The 15,562-nt window shown below is 39.8% G+C and overlaps 1 protein-coding gene across 1 annotated transcript in view; it reads left to right on the forward strand.

Annotated features, from left to right (window-relative positions):
• The window catches only part of LOC311597541 (cathepsin M-like), a gene marked incomplete at its 3' end in the record, with an annotated part of 107,048 nt that extends 102,787 nt beyond the window's left edge, over positions 1-4,261 (forward strand). Inside the window, exons 2-8 of the mRNA XM_084781733.1 lie at positions 171-298; positions 571-693; positions 786-932; positions 1,368-1,592; positions 1,974-2,136; positions 3,020-3,137; positions 4,162-4,261. Coding sequence (XP_084637859.1) covers positions 173-298; positions 571-693; positions 786-932; positions 1,368-1,592; positions 1,974-2,136; positions 3,020-3,137; positions 4,162-4,261 — 1,002 coding nt within the window. The 5' untranslated portion in view covers positions 171-172. The remainder of the gene's footprint in view (positions 1-170; positions 299-570; positions 694-785; positions 933-1,367; positions 1,593-1,973; positions 2,137-3,019; positions 3,138-4,161) is intronic.
• Positions 4,262-15,562: the final 11,301 nt, after the last annotated feature.

Below are 15,562 nucleotides of genomic sequence, written 5' to 3' on the forward strand. Positions count from 1 at the left end.
TTAAGCCTTTGGTGCAAATATATATTTACACATTTCCAAAATCTGTGACTAAATAGCTCAAATAACTTTATCCAGCATGGATGTTTTGGTTTCTCAGGAAGGAGTGAGAAGCGGATTACAAGTGTTGGTGTAGTCACACCTTCATTTCTCTTCCCTTTTGTGTTCTTGAGGCATGGCTGCTGCTGTCTTCCTGGCTGTCCTGTGTTTGGGAGTGGCCTCATCTGCTGCATCACCTGATCCAAGTTTGGATGCTGAATGGCAGGATTGGAAGATACAATATGAAAAAAACTACACTATGGTAAGTAACATTAGATCTGTCCAGAGGGAGTTCAGAGAGCTTGCTGCTGTGGTGTTGGCACAATAGAGGCCATAGTAACTGTCTACCTGAAGAATTGCCCAAATAGAGATGAGTATTCAGTTGTCAGGATCTCTATTTCTAGATCTGTGGCCAATGGATTATTTCAGTGACCTGAGATGCCTCCCTCTGCCTTCTCTTCAGCCATGCAGCCAGTACTTGGTCAGCTTGTGCAGTGATTAACAATCAATGTCATCCGTTATTTTTACTTCCAGGAGGAAGAAGGGCAGAGGAGAGCAGTATGGGAAGAAAACCTGAAAAAGATCCAATTGCACAATGGTGAGGATGGCCTGGGGAAGGACGGCTTCATCATGGACATGAACGCCTATGGTGACATGGTGGGTGCGACATGTGGAGCTTCACATTGTATTGTTTCCTTCAGTTCACTGGCATCTTTTGCTTTTCATGATTTATGTACTTTTCCTTAAAGACTGGGGAAGAATTCAGGAAATGGATGATCGATATGCCGATCCCACCTCTCAAGAATGTGAAAAGTGTCCAGAAACGTCTGGCTGGTGATGTGCCTAATTCCATAAACTGGAAAAAGAAAGGCTATGTGACCCCTGTGCGGAGACAGGTATTTCTATGCCCCATACCCAACTTCCTCAACCACTGAAGAAGGTAGGAAGTGACCTGTCTGTGTGGATTGAGTTGATGTTTCAAGAATATTTGTATTCTTCCTATGCTTTTATGTGATATGCATCAGTCACTTAACTCCACCACTAACGTAGCCTTACACATCCACCTAGTGTCTGCCATCACATCTTTAGACTTCATGTCGTCTTACACTGTAACTTATAACCTGCAGATATCAGTAGGTCCTGCCCTTATGTGCATGTGTGTGGCCAACTACTGTGTCATGAGCAAATTGCTAGCAGTCAAGTCTCCAAATAATATTAACTGTCTCTTGACAGGCTTCCATTAACTTCCAGTAGTTCATTTATCGCATGTTATTCATCTGTCTGATTTGGAGTTGCCATTTGTGAATGCTTGTCTTTTCATCTCTTGTTAGGGCCGATGCAATTCTTGTTGGGCTTTCTCTGTGGCTGGTGCCATAGAAGGACAGATGTTCCGGAAAACAGGCAAACTGACCCCTCTGAGTGTACAGAACCTGATTGACTGTTCTGGACCACAAGGCAATCTGGGCTGTAATGGAGGAAATACGTACCGTGCATTGATGTATGTGGATGAAAATGGAGGTCTGGAGTCAGAGGCAACCTACCCATATGAAGCAAAGGTAAATAGATCTTCTATGCTTTTCTCATTTCATGCCTGTCATTGCAGTGCTGTCTTTGCAGGGTTGTCTATTGCTATGGTTTCCCTGTAGCTGATCCTACTTCTATAAACATGGACAACATGTAAAACATTTATATATAATATACATTTCTTAACTATAAAATTTTGTCATGGACAGTAAAACTGTAAAGGATGTCATTGATAACATAAGAGCTGACTTCCAGTTCCAAATTTCCCAATAGCATTTTGTTTCCTCAGATGATTTATAAGAGCCCATATTTGGGGGTGTTCAGCTTCAGAGTGGAGAATGTGGTTCTGACTCTTGCTCTCCAGGGCCCGGAGGGAAGTAACCTAGTTTTTTTTAACTCTTTATGGTATCAAGGATGGACCCTGCAGGTACAGTCCAGAGAACTCTACTGCTAGTATCAGAGGCTTTGTGTTAGTCCCAAAGAACGAGGATGCTCTAATGGATGCTGTGGCAACTGTAGGGCCCATTTCTGTTGCAATCGATGCAAGGCACGATTCTTTCCAGTTCTATAGAAGAGGTAAGCATGTGCCCTTCTAGATATTATTTTTAAACTGTGTGATGTACCCTTGGCATTTATGTTCAGCAGACCATTTTAAGAATATAGAACATGGTGTGAATATGTGGGTCTGCATATTTTACAGCTATCCAGTCAACAATCTTGTGTGTCCTTTGTGCTTGACATGACCTCCCCCTTGCATGTGAGCAGTTCCTAATACATCAGGCTTATTGATTAACTTAATTTCTCAATTTTTGTACATGTGATATGTCTTCAAGATTTTTAGTAGATGGCATTCCTATAATAACCTTAGAGGTGGAGAGTGGGATATGACTTTCTCACGTACTCTGGTGCCTCACATTCGACCATGTCCTCTGGTGGCACTCAGAGGAAGGACAGCAGGTTACCAAGAAGAGACTTGATACCCTATGAGCATATACAGGGGGAGGTAATCCCCCTCAGGAACAGTCATAGGTGAGGGGAATAAGGGGAAAATGGGAGGGAGAGAAGAATGGGAAGATACAAGGGATGGGATAACCATTGAGATGTAACAAGAATAAATTAAAAAAAACAACAAAAAATAACCTTAGAGGGTCTTAAATTAAGTAATTTATGCCCAGCAGTGCTTGCTTGCAATTGATTCCTATTAGTGAAACCACAAGGTGTGAGTGCGTCAGCTTATATGCATGTAGAGAATTGTTTACCAATATGCTGATGATCACTTAGATTTTTTTTTTGATTCTACTGACAACCTGTATCAAGATTCCTGTCAGTAACTGATCCTATTGCTACTGGAGTTGTTATCATTTCAGTGAAATCAGAAAATGTATGACTGATTGTTCGAGACCATTGTTATTATCAGGTTTCTGGGGCCTCTCACTGATTTCTTGATTTTATTTTTCAGGTATATATTATGAGCCAAATTGCAGCAGAACTTTTGTCAACCATGGTATGTTAGTGGTTGGCTATGGCTTTGAAGGAAGTGAACTGGACGATAGGGAATACTGGCTGGTCAAGGGCAGGTATATATCGCCACTTTTTAAATTTGAAGTTGGAAAGAGACTTTTCTTTTTCTTGTGGCTGCATAAGTCTTACAATATATTGTTCCCTTAAGTTAAACAAAAAGCATTTTCTATGTATTTATTTTCTCTCATGTATGTGCATGCATATTTGCATGTGGATATACATGAGCATGTGTTTGTGTGCATGAATACATGTTTGCATTTATGTTTGTGTGTCCTTATATAGTCCATAAATTGACATCAGTTATGTTCCTCAGTTGTGCTCCAGTTATCAATGGAGACAGGGAATCCCACTGATCCTAGAGTTCACTCTTTTGGTTACTGTGCCCACCTGTTTATCCCAGTTATGTCTTGGCCTCTGGGGTTGCAGACAGGAGTCCAGGCTTCCTGGCATTTGTTATTTTATTTATGTATAAGTGTGTATGAGTAAATGATTCATGTGGGCAGAAGCCCGTGCAGTCCTGAAATGGACATCAGTTCACCTGGAGCTCCAGTAAGAGCTGCTACTTCTATACATCCTTGAAAACATGTATGGTTGACACAGGGGCTGGATGGGGGCTCTTGTCCCCTTGCTCTTAGGCAGTGAGCCATCTCCAAGCCCCATCATGTCTTTCATTGGGATCCTGGATTTGAATTTTAGTTTGTCCCCTTACATGGCCAGGGCTTGACACTCTGAGCTCTCTCTACAGCTGGAACAACCAATTCATACTGTGTGGTCACAATGTTCAGATTCAGCCACTAGTTTCCTTGGGTGCTAACATCATATTTGTGCCACTGATTTTTCTACAATCTGACACAGTTGTTATGTGTGAGCTACCCATGGGTGTAAACCTGTTCTATCTTTTCCTTGCTGTAATTTTCATAGCCTTGTGTGCAGTAATTATGGGGTCCTGGGAGTTGACTCTCTGCGTTTTCTGGTACTTTCAATTAAGATGGCCTCTGACTTAATGTTCAAATGAGGACTTATTATAATAATTTACTGTGCTGTGTTATCTTCACTAAAGGAAAACATCTTTTCTTTCAGCATGGGTAAAAAATGGGGCATGGGAGGATATGTGAAGATTGCCAGAAACAAGAGAAACCACTGTGGAATTGCTAGTTTTGCCACTTACCCCAGAGTGTGACCTGCATGGTTGTGACAAGGAAGGAATGGCTTTAAGACAACATGTACAGAAGGAACACATTCTTCTCCAAGCAACAGCCACTGCTGTGCTTACAAGATACCTCAGTCATTGAAAAGCCAGATGTGATGTGATTGTGGGACATATTTACTCAAGTGAGACATGACTACTGCTATAACTGATACAACCCACTGATTTGTATTTGTATTTCCTGTAACAACTTGATTTTCCATTTTCATTGTACCAAATTAAATCTTTCAAAATAAAGGTTTCTTTAGATGTTTCTCAGCCATTTTAGTTTCCTCTCTTGTGAGTTTTCTGTACTACATTTTGAAATTAGATGACTGGATGACTTTGGGTTTTTGTTTTGTTTTGTTTTGTTTTAGTTTAATTTCTTGAGTTCTTTATATACTTTGAGTATTAGTCCTTTATCAGTTGTGGACCTGGTAAAAATATTTTCCCATTCCCTCGGCTGCTGCCTTGTTTGAATGATGGTGTCTTTTCTCTTACTGAGCTCTTCTGTTTCGTGAGGTCCTATTTATGAATAGTTGGTCTTAGGGCCTGTGGCACTGGGGTTCTATTTAGAAACTTTTTTCCTGTTCCGATGAGTTCAGGCTATTTCTGACTTTCTTTCTTCCTTTCTTTTTTAAAATCAGGTTCAGTGTTTATGGTTTTAGGTTGAGGTCTTTGATACACTTAGACTTGACTTTTGTGCAGAGTGACAAGTATGGATCTATTAGTGTTCTTCCCCATGCTGCAATCCAGTTTGACCAGCACCATTTATTGAAGATGTTTTCATTCTTCCAATATGTGTTTTTTGTTTCTTTATTAAAAAATACTATCCATATATGTGTGTGTCTTTATGTCTGGGTCTTCAAGTTGATTACTTGATCATTATGGCTGTTTTTATGTCAATACCATGCATTTTTATTACTGTAGCTCTGTAGTATAACAGAAATCTGGAATGGAGAGACTTATAGGAATTCTTTTACTATTCAGTACTGTTTTTGCCATCTTGTTTATTTTTTATTTTTTATTAATTTATTCTTGTTACATCTCAATGGTTATCCCATCCCTTGTCTCCTCCCATTCTTCCCTCCCTCCCATTTTTCCCTTATTCCCCTCGCCTATGACTGTTCCTGAGGGGGATTACCTCCCCCTCTATATGATCATAGGGTATCAAGTCTCTTCTTGGTAACCTGCTGTCCTTCCTCTGAGTGCCACCAGGTCTCCCCCTCCAGGGGACATGGTCGAATATGAGGCAACAGATTTCGTGTAAAAGTTATACCCCACTCTCCAGTCAACTGTGGAGAATGTTCTGTCCATTGGCTAGATCTGGGTAGGGGTTTAAGGTTTACCACCTGTATTGTCCTTGTCTGGTGCCTTAGTTTGAGCGGGACCCCTGGGCCCAAATCTGCCTATCATAATGTTTTACTTGTAGGCTTCTAGTACCCTCTGGATCCTTCTACTTTGCTGTTTTCCCATGCTTCTCTCATCTAGAGTCTGAATAGGATGTCCTCCCCTCTGTCTCAGTTTTCTGGTAAGTGAAGGCTTTCGTGGGACATGCCCCTTGGGCTAGTATGCAGATATAAGTGAGTATATACCATTTGAGTCTTTCTGCTTCTGGGTTAACTCACTCATTATGATCATTTCTAGCTCAATCCATTTGTCCATGCTATCTTGTTTTTGTTTTGTTTTGTTTTGTTTTGTTTTTGCTTTCCCAATTGAAGTTGAGAATTGTTCTTTCAAAGTCTGTGAAGAACTGGTTTAGAATTTTGATGAGGATTTCACTAAATCTGTAGATTGCTTTTGGTAAGATGGCCATTTTACTATGTTAATTCTGCTGGTCCAAGAGCATGCAAGATATTTCCATCTTCTGGCGTCTTCAATTTCTTTTGCTTTTTAAAAGTATTAGTTATTTATTTACTTTACATGCCAATCACAGGTTCTATTCCCTCTCCCCTCTCCTCCTCCTCCTCCTCCCCTTTGCCTCAGAAAAGGGTAGGTCTCCATTGGATGTCAACCAGCCTTGACATATCAAGTTACAGTAAGACTAGGCACATTTTCTTCTTTTGAGGGTAGACAAGAGAGCACAGTGAGGAGAAAGGCATCCAAATGCAGACAATTTAGTCAGAAGCAGTCCCTGCTCCTGCTCTAGGAGCCCCACATGAAGAACCAGCTGGACAACTGTTATATATGTGCAGAGAGCCTAAGTCTGTCCCATGCATGCTCTCTGGTTGGCAGTTCAGTCTGTGAGCCACAATGGGCCAAGGTTAGTTGATTTTCTTGTGGTGTTTTAGTAGGTTATTTTTGTGTTGCGCATGACACCTGTGGCTCATTGAATCCTTCCTCTCCCTATTCTAAAGAATCCTCAAGCTCCGCTGAATGTTTCGCTGTGCGTCTCTGCATCACTTTCCATCAGTTGCTGGCGAAGCCTCTCTGATGACAGGGATATTAGGTTCCTGTCTACAAGTGTAGCAGAATACTGTTAATTGTGTCAGGGGTGGGCTTCACGGAATTTACCTCAAGTTGGTTCAGTCGTTGGTTGGACCTTTTTAAATTCTTGTTCCATCTATTACACCTCTACACCTGTAGACAGGACAAACTGTGGGTCTAAGGTTTTGTGGTTGAGTTGGTGTTTCAATCTCTCCATTGGAAGTCTTGTCTGGTTACAGGGAATGGGCAGGTCAGGTTTCTAGCTCATCTAAGACATGCCCCCATTCAGTCTAGTTGTCTCTCTCAGTACTATTTCCCTCTGCCCTCTGCACGTATCATCTCTCCTGTTCTCATCCCTAACCCCTCTTCCATCCAGTTTCCTCCTTCCATCCACTTCAGTGTCTCATCATCTCCCCCCTCTCAGTGAGATTCAAACAACCACCCTTGGGCCCTTCTTGTTTCTCTTATCTTATTTGATGTCTTTGGTTTGTAGCATGGTTATCCTGTACTTTATGTCTAATATTCACTTATAAGTGAGTACATACTATTCTTTCTAGGTCTGGCTTACCTCACTCAGCATGATATTTTCCAGCTCTATCAGTTTGCCTGCAAATTTTACAATGTCCTTGTTTTTAATGGCTGAGTAATACTCCGGGTCTTAAATGTAGCACTTTTTTGGGGGGGGGGGGAGGTGAGAGACATCTAGTTTGTTTCCACATACTGGCTATTATGAATAGAGTTGCTATGAATATAGTTGAGCAAGTGTCCTTGTGGTATAATGGAGCATCTTTTGAGTATATGCTCAGGAGTTGTATGGCTGGGTCTTTAAACAGATCTACTTCCAATGTATAGAGAAACTGCCAAATTGATTTCCAAAGTGGTGTACAAGTTTGCACTCCCAGCAGCAATGGAGGAGTATTCTCCCTTCCTCTATGTTCTCATCAGCTGAGTTGTCACTTGGTTTTGATCTTAGCCATTCTGTCAGGTGTAAGATGTAATCTCAGAGTTGTTTTTATTTGAATTTCCTTGTTGGCTAAAGAGATTGAATTTTCATTTTTCTCCATTAATTAACTTACTTTACATACTGATGACAGCCCTCTCTATCCTTTTCTCCAACCCCCCTTATCACACACCCCCTCTCATCAGTTCTCCCCTCTCCTTCTCCTCAGAGAATTCCCATTCTCTGAGTCCCCTTTGGGTACCAAACCTCCTTGTCACAATAATTCTCTGAAGGACTAGGAGCATCTTCTCTCACTTAGGCCAGACAAGGCAGCCTAGTTAGGGGGACAGGATCCAAAGACAAGCATCACAGTTGGAGAGGAACTGTGTTCCAGTTGTTGGGGGACCCACATGTAGACCAACTGCTCATTTGTGACATATGTGAAGTTGTCCTTAGTCGAATCCATTCATGCTCTTTATTTGATGGCTCAGCCTCTGTGAACCACCATGGGTCCAGGTTATTTGATTTTCAGGTATTATTGTGGTTTCCTTGGTCCCTATGGGTCCCTCAGTTGTTCTCCCAACTCTTTTGTAAGACTCCTTGAGCTCTGTTTAATGTTTGACTGTGGGTCTCTGCTTCTGTCTCTATTAGCTGCTGGGTGAAGATATGCCCCTGTCTGCTAGTATAGTAGAGTTTCATTAATAGTATCAGCCTTTGGCTATTTTGGTGGATGGGTCTCAAGTTGGACCAGTCTTTGGCTTCCCATTCCTTCAATTTCTGCTCCATCTTTGTCCCTGCACATCTTGTAGGAAGGAAAAATTTTGGGTCTAGGGTTTTGTGGGTGGGTTGGTGTCCTTATCCCTCCCCTGGAAGCTGGACCTGCAGGTGGCCATTTAAGCCTGCATATCTCCTGCTGCTAGTAGTCTCAACTAGAGTGACCATGCATGGAATTCCTGGAGCCTCCCCTAACTCAGTTCTCTGGCACATCCTAGAGATGTCCCCATCTGATTTTCATTCTCTCCTCCCTTGTCCTCTGTTCAATCTCTCTACTTCTGATCTCTACCCTTGCCCCCTCCCTATTCCCTCTCCCACAAAATTTCCTCCCTCTCTCCACCTCCAATGCTTATTTCATTTCCCTTTAAGAATAAGGTTCAAGAGACTCCCTTGGGCCCTCTTTGTTACTTAGTTTCTTTGGGTCTGTGGATTGTATCCTGGTTATCCTGTGCTTTATGGCTAATGTCCATTTGCATGTGAGCATGCCTAGCATGTCTAGTATGTGGTTTTGGGTGTGAGTTAGTTACCTCACTCAGGATGATCTTTTCTAGTTTCATCCATTTGCCTGCAAATTTCACGACATGGCAGAATTTGACATGGCTTCTTCCCACATATGCCCCTTCTAAAAATAAAATTATGGAGAGCCTGTCTTAGGACAGTGAGTAGGCACTATGGTTGCCATGTCAGAAATCCTGTACTTAGGCTGTATGCTGTGACCTTCGAGTTGCTGACCTTTACCTCATGAGGTCTTGTGTTCTAGGCTATCCTTGGACTATTTACCTTTGAAAGAAGTAGGGAAATCCCAACTTGGAACCACCCAGAGGATCAAGGAAGTTCTTACAAGGAACTACTCAGAGAACTAGGAAATTCTACAGGGAGCGATTTAGGCTATTGCATTCTTGCCCGGCGGGCTAGGGTGAGTAAGATTAGAATAGAGCCTATTGACCTTGCTCTTTATATGTTCCTGCTAGTCGGCAGTAAAGTGAATCTTGATCAGAAATTTCCCGACTTGATTCGTTATTTCTCGCATCTCTGTATCCTATTTTCAATCCCCACTCCCTCTTTCAGGTGAACTCTGATTCGATTTTTCCCACGGGATGGGACCTGACAAGAAAAAGCCAGATTGAATTTGAAAATGGTTGTTCAAGTTTGCACTCCCAGCAGCTGTGAGTTGTTTTCCTTCCTCTACATTGTCACCAGCATGTGCTGTCACTTGAGTTTTTTATCTTAGCCATTCTGTCATTTAAGATGGAATCTCAGAGTTCTTGATTTTCATTTCCCTTATGACTAAAGATGTTGAACATTTCCTTAAGTGCTTCTCATCCATTAGTAATTCCTCTGTTGAGAACTCTCTGTTTAGCTCTGTACATCATTTTTAAATTGGGTTATTTGATTTGTTGGTTTTTAATTTCTTGAATTCTTTATATATTTTGGCTATTAGCATGCTGTCAGGTTTAGGTTTGGTGAAGATCTTTTCCCATTCTGGAGGCTTCTATTTTATCCTCATAGAATTGTGGGGGTCACTTATGTACACTATCATAGCATCTGTGAATAGCAATGCTCTTACTTCTTTATTTCCAACTTGTAGCCCCTTGATCTCCTTTACTTGTCTTATTGCTCCAGCCAAAATTTCAAGTACTGTGCTGAATAGATTGAGATGAAGTACACGGTCTTTTCCCCAGTTTTAGTAGATTGCTCTAATTTTATCTCCATTTAATTTGATTTTGGCTATCAGCTTGTTGTTTATGTTGTAGTACAAGAAGAGCTACACAAACCACTCAGACTCCTGTGTCAGTCATATATGGATGGTTTATTCAAAGAATGTGCACCCCCAAAACAAGGCTGATTGAAATCAGTGTCACAGAAAGGACTCGGGAGCATAACTGTTACATCAACTTGTTTTCCAGAATCAGTTATGTAATCAAAACCCACAATTAGCACATACAGGGGACAGATGGTGGAACATGGTGGTCAGCTCTGATTCAAGTTATTTTGCTAACAAGCTGTTCTGATTTATCTTTAGTTTGATTGGCTCTAAATGAGATAAATTAGGCAGTGCTTAGGGTACTTCCAAAGTGTAACCATGTATTAGATAGCAAAAGTACAGCCAGAGGTTAGCCAAATATGTAAATAAGAAAGTATGAATTATGACACCATCTAATCGTCTAGTGTAGGTTCACTTGACCCTTTGGCAGGAAATGCTAGTGTTAGCTATGAATAACTGTTTGTAGGAAATAGAGTTAAAAAGCTTAAACTTTTTTTAACTTAATTTCACCTTATAAACAAAATGGACACTGAATATGAAAATGGCGACAGCAATGTTAAAACACAGTCCACAATATTTTCACCTCTTTGAATTTTGATCCTAGAGACAAACCATTGACTGAGTCACCCTTTTGTTTCTGGAGTGTTATAATGGGTCCTTAAGACCATAAGCCTAATTTTTGAAACTTTTATAACCACTAGGAACAGAATTGGTGGGCCCCTCAGACTCATGATGAGGGTGGTACATCAGTTTGCATTATAGGAACACATTTGTCCCATATGCCAGGGAACTCCTTTAGATAGCATTTTGGCTTGTTAGGAGGCACGATGGATGATGCACTGTATCTGTAACCACTTCCCGCTGACATTAGGACACTGTTATTAGAGCCCAGGAAGGCCGAAATGTTAGTCAAAGGTTGAGCAGCGGGACAATTTTTCAGAGGCATCTGATTAGTCGATCCAGTTGAAAGACGGAGCAATCACATCAGCGGGACTGTTTTACATCAGCGTTCAGGTAGTCCGTAACTCAGCAGTTCCGGTTCACAAGTGATCCCTGAATGGACTCTGTCAGACAAATGAAAATCATCTGAGAAAAATATAGACTAGGAACAGAATTAAAATTTCCTAGTAACTGGGGAATTTGCAGACTCCCAAGCCCCTGGGAAATTCTCCTTTTTAGTAAGAGGTGGTTGTACTTATCTGGAGTCTGTTTGAATTGTGGCAGGTGGTTCCAAGTCATTTTTGAAGATTATAAGAATCTTTAAGTTTACAAAAGGAGACAAATTGGCTTGGGAAACAATTGAAAATCTAATTAAAGTTATAGCTCTGTACAGTCTTAGTACAATATTACCTTAAATAATTTATCATAATTGAAGTTTTTACATCTTTTAATTTTTAAAATTTATAATTTTTGAGAAGGTGGTTGAATCCTTGGTTTCTGTTGTTAAACTGATCTTTGAACCCACCAGAGACATAAGAAAGAAATATTTTTGAATAAACAGACAGTGCAGTGCAAGCAGCTTTCAAAAGCATAGGAAATACAGATTCTTCTGGTCACCTGGACAGTCACTCAAGCTATCTCTATGATGTTGTACCATCATCTTCAGCATCTGGTTCAAATCACCTGACAGACTTTTCTGTGCAGTAGGTTATATGAAGGACTTGCCTACTTTTTCCCTGCAAAGCTTGGTAGTCAACTTTCCTGCACCCAGTCTTCCAGTATTCTGTCTGCAATAGAGGCAAGGGCACTTTTTGCCAAGTGGTTAGATTACCACATATGAAGCCATCTCCTAAAGGATAATTTTTTGATCCACATCATCTTCTTCAAAGTCAAAAGGGTGTGCTGCCAGGAGTTGACATGTCTCATTGTCAAAAACTTCTTAAATTAATAAAACATATTTAAATGACATATTCTGTAGATATTTGAGGTTTTGGAAGACCATCTACATATCTCTAGTATATCTGAATTGCTTGTTTCTAGCTATATACTGACTGATTAACTTAAAAATGCCTGTGATTAACAAAACTAGTCCCTAAAAGCCCCCACAAGTTTGATTGACTATTAGTTTGCATTTCTTAATTATCCTAAACAGTTTGTGATAGTAACTTTCAAAAGGACTAGAACTGCACATAGTGTTGTAAAAAATTACATAGGTGTAATGCCTTAAAAAGAGTTGATACATAGGATGCTATAACCAAAATTAACCTTAATTTTGCATCAATATATAACATAAATATAAGAGTAGATTCAGTAGTCTATTTCTGTATCTTCCCTTTTTAGCCCTTCTCCCCCTACATAAAAAGAAGGATAGAGAAAAGAAAAAGAATGAAAGAAATCTCACTCTGAACAACCAAAATCTCCCCACCCCATCTTGGAAATGGAGTGTCATTCTCTTAAAATTGCTTCCTTATGATATGGGATGTAGTTTTCTTTCAGGGGCCCAAGAAAAAAAATTGAGATGTAACAAGAATAAATTAATAAAAATAAAATAAAATAAAATAAAAAAGAAAGAAAGTTGTAGCATTTGTTGTCCAGTCTACATGTGCTGTGAAAATGTAGGCTTAAATGAAATCCTGACTGTAACAGTCTGTGAATATGGGCCATTTTACCTAGCCATTTTGAAGTAGCTCTAGATGCAGATTTTTAGGGAAACAGCTATTGAGGCAGTCTCTGAGTCTGGATCATCTGAGATACTTGTAATTCTTATGTGTCTACTTCTATCTCTCAAGTGTCTTGATCAAAGGCATGTGCCTCGGAACTGCTGGGGTTAAAGATGTAAACTGCCACCATCCTGTTTATTGTGATGCTAGAGTTTAGAAAACTATTAATTTATAGAGATTCGCCTGTCTCTGCTGGGAATAAAGGCATGAGCCACCACCATCCTCCTCAATTTTTTTTCCTTTTTTTATTAATTTATTCTTGTTACATCTCAATGGTTATCCCATCCCTTGTATCCTCCCATTCTTCCCTCCCTCCCATTTTCCCCTTATTCCCCTCCCCTATGACTGTTCCTGAGGGGGATTACCTCCCCTTGTATATGTTCATAGGGTATCAAGTCTCTTCTTGGTAACCTGCTGTCCTTCCTCTGAGTGCCACCAGGTCTCCCCCTCCAGGGGACATGGTCAAAGGTGAGGCACTAGAGTATGTGAGAAAGTCATATCCCACTCTCTACTCTACTGTGGAGAATGTTCTGACCATTTTTTAATCTTAGTTCTAATTTACTCCAAATTCATAGGGATTTAGAAAACAATTTTGAACTGTAGCAACCCTTTGAAGTTACTTAAAATATTTTAACTCTCTTAACTGTTTTTAATAACCAACCAAAAAGCCTCTTTTTTTATTTAAGAAGAAAACTAAAAGCTCATGTCCAACATGATATGGGCCATGTGGTAACATATAGTCTAACATGCTAGCATGATTTAAATCATGTGGCTTAAGAAAATGCATTTTTCACTTCATTCCAGTAAGGCAAGTGTGCCTTGATAAATTATTATTCGGAATTATTATTATTTTTAATGCCTCATTAATTTTTTACAGGTAGAGAACTTGGTACCTTTGAAAGACCATCACGTGTCATGTTCTGCTTATGGACAACCTAGACATTCTGGGATTGTTCTTGATAATACCTTTTAATATTTTTCTCAGAAGCATTCTTTATTTTACAGCTTGTTTTTGAGATTGGTTTAATGTTAATCTGTGTTTTCCATTGCTGTTCCCATAAATTCATGGCCATATTAGCCACAAATACCTTTAATTTTCCTATTTGTCCTTCTGTCCCTATATATTCAACCCATCTTGCACTTCACTTTATCTGAGATAATGTTACTGTCCCTAGAAGCTGAATATATGCTTCTCAAAGCAGGTAGACCAGGTCATCATTTATGATAGTTTTATTTTTAATCTTGTGGTATGCAAATCAATATTTAAAGCATACATATAGTAGCAAATTATTCTTAAGGTTGTTATGCTATCCAGTATAGCCAATAACAAAAGAATTCAGAGACATTCTTATTGACCATAGTTTCAAAGTCTAATTAGAAACAGAAACATAATTTCCAAAATTACTTTGTCTGCTTTTTATGCAATGATGAAGAAGGATGATTCTTTGAATGCTAAATGGTTAATATTTTACCATGACAGGTCTTAACATCAATAGTCAAATTGTTATAGAATTCTCTTTGTCTAATATAATCGTAAACAGGGGAATCCAAGTCCTAAAATTTATTGATATAAACAAGAATGTTATTTTATTCTCAGTTAACAAAGGGTAGCAAAGGAAGATCAGGCATATGAGCCCAATATGTTTCAGCAGTAATGGATTCATTTAACTGAACAACAAAGCAAGAAACAGCAATCTTGTAGTCATATCTTTACCTTGAGTTTTCATAAGTTTTACCATTAGTAGGGAGATTATTTCAAGGTCTCTGTAGTCACATTTTCTTTCTTGTTCTCTAATACAGCCTGAGCATATGAAGACCCAATACTAGCATAGAAGCAGATATATCTTCAGAGATATCATTAATATCTTCTTTAATTTATATTGAAAGGGATGGGTGGCTATTTGGCATGTAGCACTAACAGTCTTATATGTTAGTTGCTTGAAAATAGTCATTTTCCTCTTCACTAACTCAGGCAACTGACTGCCTTATGTGGCTGACAACCAACTTGTATCTCCTAGTTATCCTCAACAATCTACAGTAACTTAGTGATTTATCTTTGTTTAAGTTTGAAAACAAATATAGGAGACCAAATAAAACCCATCCTGGTAATCAGTCATGATCATAATCACAGTCATAAATATTATAAAAATTATAATCATTCATAAGGGCAACTGACAATTCTCCTGCATGCCCCAATTTCTTTCTTTCTTTCTTTCTTTCTTTCTTTCTTTCTTTCTTTCTTTCTTTCCTTCTTTCCTTTCTTTCTTTCTTTCCTTCCCTTCTTCCTTTCTTCCTTTCTTTTTTCCTTCCTTCCTTTCTTTCTTAATATATTTCCTTGCTTTACATCCTAGTCATAGCCCCATCCCTCCTTACCTCCCAGTCCTACCCTCCCTCCCTTTCCCTTTCTCCCCTCCCCTATTTCACTGAAAAGTGGATCCCCTTTTCCCATCCACCACAGCTCATCACACTCAATCAAGACTGAGCATATCATCTTTCCCTGTAGCCTCACGAAGAAGTCCCTCCTGAGGGAAGTGACAGAATGTTGGCAGCAAAGTCCATGTCAGACAGTCCCAGCTTCCCTTTCTAGAGGATCCACATGAAGCCTGAGCTTCCCATTGACTACACCTTTGTAGTGTGCCTAGGTCTAGTCCATGCAAAGTCCTTTGTTGGTGCTTCTGTCTCAGCAGGCCCTTCTTGGCCCTGGTTATATGTATTTTTTTGGGTGGTCT

This window comes from Acomys minous (genome assembly GCF_964271855.1).
Source record: "Acomys minous genome assembly, chromosome: 5".
Taxonomy (NCBI): Eukaryota; Metazoa; Chordata; class Mammalia; order Rodentia; family Muridae; genus Acomys; species Acomys minous.